The sequence below is a fragment of the Oncorhynchus gorbuscha genome, unplaced genomic scaffold (genome assembly GCF_021184085.1).
Source record: "Oncorhynchus gorbuscha isolate QuinsamMale2020 ecotype Even-year unplaced genomic scaffold, OgorEven_v1.0 Un_scaffold_8785, whole genome shotgun sequence".
Taxonomy (NCBI): domain Eukaryota; kingdom Metazoa; phylum Chordata; class Actinopteri; order Salmoniformes; family Salmonidae; genus Oncorhynchus; species Oncorhynchus gorbuscha.
Window position 1 is genome coordinate 1 of NW_025751886.1, and position 7,262 is coordinate 7,262.

The 7,262-nt window shown below is 53.7% G+C and overlaps 1 protein-coding gene and 1 pseudogene across 1 annotated transcript; both read left to right on the forward strand.

The window, feature by feature from the left end:
• Positions 1-1,288: 1,288 nt before the first annotated feature.
• Positions 1,289-3,857, forward strand: LOC124030013 (annotated as a pseudogene).
• Positions 3,858-5,371: 1,514 nt separating this feature from the next.
• Positions 5,372-6,280, forward strand: LOC124030014 (proline-rich protein 2-like). The gene has a single exon (XM_046341535.1). It carries the CDS (start codon positions 5,372-5,374, stop codon positions 6,278-6,280), a length of 909 nt encoding a protein of 302 aa, XP_046197491.1.
• The last annotated feature ends 982 nt before the right edge of the window (positions 6,281-7,262 follow it).

The following is a 7,262-nucleotide window of genomic DNA, read 5'->3' on the forward strand; positions in this document are numbered from 1 at the left end:
CTCTCTCTCTCTCTCTCTCTCTGTCTCTCTCTCTGTCTCTCTCTCTCTGTCTCTCTGTCTCTCTCTCTCTCTCTCTCTCTCTCTCTCTCCTGCCACCTCTCTCTCTCTCTGCTCTCTCTCTCTCTCTCTCTGTCTCTCTGTCTCTCTCTCTCTTTCTCTCTCCTTCCATGTCTCTTCCTGTAGTTGAGAATGCGATGGATTCTCTCCTGGAGCTGTCTGTAGCAGCTGAGCGTGTTGGCCCCCTCCCTCCCCTCCTCTCCGGGTTTGAGCTTACCGCAGCTCTCCTCAGCCCCCAACACAACTCCTCCAAACCAGACCTTCACCCCAACCCTCCTACGGGGAGTCCGCTGTCCCCCTCTCCCCTCCCCGACGGGCCCTTCCTCTCCGCAGCGAAGATAACCAGGACCTGACCACTGACTTGACAGAAGAATTTGATGTTCTGATCGACCGTGAGCTGGAGAATCTTACCATACAGCAGGAAGCTGAAGAGAGGGACCACAGTGATCTTCACTCCTCCTCTTCCTCATCCGTCTCATCCCTCTCCTTCCTCGTTCAGCCCCCGGGCGCCCAGCAGCAGGCCCTGCCACAGCCGCTCCAGTCCAGCCCAAGAGCCTCAGCCTCCAGGAGGGGGCTCCCAGGGGACCAGCCATGCCCAGACAGGGTGTTCTCAGCTGGGCAAGCTAGCGGACCTCACTCCCCTGTCTCTGACCTGAGTCTCAACTTCTCTGGAGGAGCAGCCGGTTACCAGCGGCAACGGTCATTACTGGACTTCAGCCATCTGACTTCATCGCCATCCGAGACGGAAGGAACTAAACCCAGCCTGCTTTTGGACCCAGGGGCCGCCGATCGCCCCTCTGCATTCCAGGCATACAGGAAACTGGACCAGTTCACTGTTCATCCAGAGGGCGAGCGGACCGTACCACCAGGTGGCGTAGTAAGGGGGGCGAGGACGAAGACGAGCGTCGCAGGAGAAGAAGAGCAACTCAACAACCCACCGTTCTGGAATACTCGAGCGCCGGAATTCCAGCCACATGTCCGCAGGAATCAGGCAACGGGGCCGGCATTTATCGTCCCTGTGGCGCTAAGCCCCTCCTCCTGGCACACCCGAGCCACACCCGCCTCCCACTGGTTGGCCCAGGGCCCTGTCGGTCAAGCCGCGACCGTCCCCAGGTCTTGGACAGGGGGTGTGTCTGCTGGCCCCAGAGCACCCCTCCTCTCTGGGCAACATGGTAGGCTCCGGCTGGAGGGGCGTGTCCTAGTGCTGCTACGGGGAGCTCCTGGGTCCGGCAAGTCCACCCTGGCCCGGTAAGGGGGCGTGTTAGGTGTGTGTGTGTGTATAGGGGGTGGGCGGGGTGTTGGATGGGTGTGTGTGTGTGTTTACAATAATGTTAACCACACTCACCAATAATCGTGTGTGCTTGCATGCGTGTGTTATTCCTGTGTGTGTGTGTGTGTGTGTGTGTGTGTGTGTGTGTGTGTGTGTGTGTGTGTGTGTGTGTGTGTGTGTGTGTGTGTGTGTGTGTGTGTGTGTGTGTGTGTGTGTGTGTGTGTGTGTGTGTGTGTGTGTAGGGCCATGCTGGAACAGAACCCACATGGGGTGGTGTTGAGCACGGATGATTATTTCTGTCGTCATGGGGACTATCGCTATGACCCCTCAGCTTTAGGGGAGGCCCACGAATGGAACCACGCTAGAGGTCTACACCCTACACCCTAACCCCTACAGCCTACACCCTAACCCCTACACCCTAACTACACCCTAACCCCTAACTACACCCTAACCCTACACCCTAACCCCTACACCCTAACCCCTATACCCTAACTACACCCTAACCCCTACAGCCTAACTACACCCTAACCCTGCACTACTACACCTAACCCCTACACCTAACCCCTACACCTAACCCTACACCCTAACTGCCCTACACCCTAACCTACTACCTAACCCCTACACCCTAACCCCTACACCCTAACCCCTACACCTACACCCTAACCCCTACACCTACCCCTACACCCTAACCCTACACCCTAACCCCTACACCCTAACCCCTACACCTAACCCCTACAGCCTACCTAACCCCTACACCCTAACCCCTACACCCTAACCCTACACCCTACCCTACACCCCTACACCACTACACCCTAACTACACCCTAACCCCTACACTCCTAATTCACACTCTAACTACACTTAACCCTTTACACTTAACCCTACACTTAATCCCTATATTCTAACCCCTATCTTAACTCCTACTTCCTTACTTCTTTATTTCCTTACTCTATACCTTAACACCTTAACCTTACTAACTCTCACACTCCTAACTTCCTTGCTTAAGCTCTAACTCTTACAGTTTACACTCAACCCTTTACACTCAATTCCTTACAGTTTACACTTAATCTCTTACACTTAACCTCTACACTTAACCCTTTACACCCTAACCTCACACTCCTAATCCCTATACCTTAACTCTACACTCCTAACTCCTACACTTAACCCTCATAGTTTAATCCTTCTCAAAGGGGACTTTAACTCCTGATAGCCTAACACCCTAACCCCTACACCCTAACCCCTCAGCTTTAGGGGACCCTAACCCCTACACCCTAACCCCTCAGCTTTAGGGGACCCTAACTCCTACAGCCTAACCCCTCAGCTTTAGGGGACCCAAACCCATGCTAGCCTGACCCCTCAGCTTTAGGGGACCCTAAACCCTACAGCCCCAACCCTCAGCTTTAGGGGGACCCTAACCCCTAACCCAACCCCCAGCTTTAGGGGACCCTAACCCATACAGCCTGACCCTCAGCTTTGGGACCCTAAATCCCTACACCCTAACTAACTCCTGCACCCTAACTAATCCCTACACCCTAACTAACCATACACCCTAACTAACCCCTACACCCTAACTAACCCTACACCCTAACTAACCATACACCTAACTAACCCTGCACCCTAACTAACCATACACCCTAACTAACCCCTACACCTAACTAACCCCTACACCTAACTAACTTACACTAACTAACCCCTACACCCTAACTAACCCCTACACCTAACTAACCCTGCGCCTATTTCTAATTCACCTAACGCCCTACACCCTAACTAACCCTTTTACACCTTAACTAACCCCTGCACCCTAACTAACCCCTACACTCCTAACGCCTGACCCTACCCCCTAACCCCCTACACCCCTAACCCCTGCACCCTAACTAACCCCTGACACCCTGCCCCTACACCCTAACCCCTGCACCCTAACCCCTACACCCTAACCATGTAAATGGTCTCTGTTTCCCATTGAATAACATGGTGTTGATGTGTCCTCAGCCCAGGAAGTGATGGAGGCCTCTTTCTCTCCTGTTATTATTGACAACACCAACATGCAGAGCTGGGAGATGAAACCCTACGTCACTATGGTCTGTCTCTCTCTCTCTTCTTTCTTTAATGTGAACATAAACACACACACACCTAGACACACATCTACACCCACATACCTACACACACACACACACACACACCTAGACACACATCTACACCCACATACCTACACACACACACACTAGAGACACACACACCTGGACACACACACACCTAGACACACATTACACCTATACACACACACATACACGACACACACATTACACACACACACACACACACACACACACACACACACACACACACACACACACACACACACACACACACACACACACACACACACACACACAGTCTAATGGTAGGATGTGCTGTGTGTCCCTACAGGCTCTGAGGCACAACTACAAGGTTTTGTTCCGGGGCCTGGTACCTGGTGGAAGAACAAACCCAGGGAACTGGAGGTACCAATAAAGGTGGAGAGGTACCAATAAAGTTATTACAAAACACCTGGAGAGGTACCAATAAAGTTATTATTCCTGAGAGGTACCAATAAAGTTATTACACCCTGGAGAGGTACCAATAAAGTTATTACAAAACACCTGGAGAGGTACCAATAAAGTTATTAAAACACCTGGAGAGGTACCAATAAAGTTATTACAAAACACCTGGAGAGGTACCAAAAAAGTTATTACCAAAACACCTGGAGAGGTACCACATATTACAAAACACCTGGAGAGGTACCAATAAAGTTATTACAAAACACCTGGAGAGGTACCAATAAAGTTATTACGAAACACCTGGAGAGGTACCAATAAAGTTATTACAAAACACCTGGAGAGGTACCAATAAAGTTATTACAAAACACCTGGAGAGGTACCAATAAAGTTATTACAAAACACCTGGAGAGGTACCAATAAAGTTATTTGTTTATTTGGATCCCCATTAGCTTCAGTTCTCACTGTTTCTGAACAGGTGCTTGCTAGTCATCATATCTTTGACCTGTCAGTTTCTGAACAGGTGCATGCTGGTCATCATATCTTTGACCTGTAACATGTTTCAGTTCATCATCAATCCAGAAGACTCTGAAAGTTCTCACAGTTAGTTTCTGAACAGATGCATGCTGGTCATCTGAATTCACTTCCTCATACACATCCCGAACAACATATATTACCATATACTTTGAATTGATGTAAATTACCAATAAAGTTATTATGATAGGATAGACTTTGATTTAATGTAAACAAACCACTAATAAAGTTATTACAAATTAATTTGAATTGAAGTCATAATGAAAAACTAAATGGATAACCCCTCCTCTCTCTCTCCCCTCTCCCTCTCCTCCCTTTCTCTCTCCCTCTCCCCTCTTTCACTCCCTCCTCCTCTCCCCTCTCTCTCCCCTCTTTCACTCCCTCCCTCCTCTTTATCTCCCCTCCCCCTCTCTCTCTCCCCCTCCTCTCCCCTCTTTCTCTCCCTCTTTCACTCCCTCCCTCCTCTTTCTCTCCCTCTCTCCCCCTCCTCTCCCCCCATCTTCTCTCCCCTCCTCTCCCCCTCCCTCTCTCCCTCTCCCCCATCCTCTCTTCCCCCTCCTCTTCCTCTCCCCATCCTCTCTTCCTCTCCCCCTCTCCCCTCCCCAACTCTCCCCCTCCTCTCTTCCTCTCCCTCTTCTCCTCTACCCCCCCTCTCCCCCATCCTCTCTTCCTCTCCCTCCCTCTCTCCCCCTCTCCCCCTCCTCTCCCTCCAACTCTCTCTCCCCTCTCTCCCTCTCCTCTCTCTTCCTCTCTCTCCCTCCTCTCTTCCTCTTCCTCTCTCCCCTCCTCCTTCCTCTCTCCCCTCTCTCCTCTCCTCCCCTCTCTCCTCCCTCTCTCTCCCCCTCTCCTTTCTCTCTCTAGACGTACTAGGCACAGTGTTAAAGCAGAGAAGATCCGTTGGATGATGGAAAATTATGATCGTCACGTGACCATTCACTCCATCATGGGGAGCTCTCACCCCAAACTACCCCCCCATTATGACCCAACACGACCCCCATCACGACGCCAAACTACTCCCAACAGGACCCAAGCACACCCCACCAGGAGGCCACAAACTACCCCCCAACAGGACCAAACCCCATCAGGAGGCCCCCCCCCCAACAGGACCCAAGCCCACCCCATCCAGGAGGCCAAACTACCCCCCAACAGGACCCAAGCCCACCCCATCAGGAGGCCAAACTACCCCCCCAACAGGACCCAAGCCCACCCCATCAGGAGGCCAAACTACCCCCCATCAGGAGGCCAAACCCACCCCATCAGGAGGCCAAACTACCCCCCAACAGGACCCAAGCCCACCCCATCAGGAGGCCAAACCACCCCCCATCAGGAGGCCAAACTACCCCCCCATCCCCCCCCCATCAGGAGGCCAGCCCACCCCCATCAGGAGGCCAAACTACCCCCATCAGGAGGCCAAACTACCCCCATCAGGAGAGGACCCAAGCCCACCCCATCAGGAGGCCAAACTACCCCCATCAGGAGGCCAAACCACCCCCCATCAGGAGGCCAAACTACCCCCCATCAGGAGGCCAAACCACCCCCATCAGGAGGCCAAGCCACCCCCCATCAGGAGGCCCAACTACCCCCCCCATCAGGAGGCTAGCCCACCCCATCAGGAGGCTAGCCCACCCCATCAGGAGGCCAAACTACCCCCATCAGGAGGCCAAACTACCCCCCATCAGGAGGCCAAACTACCCCCCATCAGGAGGCCAACTACCCCCCATCAGGAGGCCCCTACCCCATCAGGAGGCCAAACTACCCCCATCAGGAGGCCAAACCCACCCATCAGGAGGCCAAACCACACCCCATCAGGAGGCCAAACTACCCCCCCCATCAGGAGGCTAGCCCACCCCATCAGGAGGCCAAACTACCCCCCATCAGGAGGCTAGCCCATCCCATCAGGAGGCCAAACTACCCCCATCAGGAGGCTAGCCCACCCCATCAGGAGGCTAGCCCACCCCATCAGGAGGCTAGCCCCCCCATCAGGAGGCTAGCCCGTCCACCCCATCAGGATGGCTCAAACTACCCCCCAACAGGAGACAGGAGGCCAATACAAGATAGGATCCCCAGGGTCAGGAGGCAAGGATAGGATCCACCCAGAATCATCAGGAGGGGTCAAATGAGGATCAGGATAGGGTCAGGGATAGGATCAGGGATAGGATCAGGGATAGGGTCAGGGATGGGGTCAGGGATAGGATCAGGTTTCCTCAATAGGATCAGACTAGGGTCAGGGATAGGGTCAGGGATAGGGCCAGGGATAGGGCCAGGGATAGGATCAGGGATAGGGTCAGGGCCCAGGGATAGGATCCAGGGCCAACAGGAGGACAGGGGATAGGATCAAGGATAGGGATCAGGGATAGGGTCAGGGTTAGGATCGGGGATAGGGTCGGGGATAGGGTCGGGGCTGGGTCAGGGTTAGGATCGGGGATAGGGTCAGGGATAGGATCAGGGATAGGGTCAGGGCCCAGGGTCAGGGATAGGGTCAGGGATAGGGTCAGGATAGGGTCAGGGATAGGGTCAGGGATAGGGTCAGGGATAGGGATCAGGGTCAGGGATAGGATCAGGGATAGGGTCAGGGATAGGATCAGGGATAGGGTCAGGATCAGGGATAGGGGGGCAGGGATAGGATCAGGGATAGGATCAGGGATAGGGTCAGGGCCCCAGGATAGGATAGGGTCAGGGGGTCAGGGTTAGGTCAGGGGATAGGATAGGATCAGGGATAGGGTCAGGGATAGGATCAGGGATAGGGTCAGGGGAGGATCAGGGATAGGGTCAGGGCCCAGGGTCAGGATAGGATCAGGGGATAGGATCCGGGGATAGGGTCGGGGATCAGGGATAGGGTCAGGGATCAGGGATAGGGTCAGGGCTGGG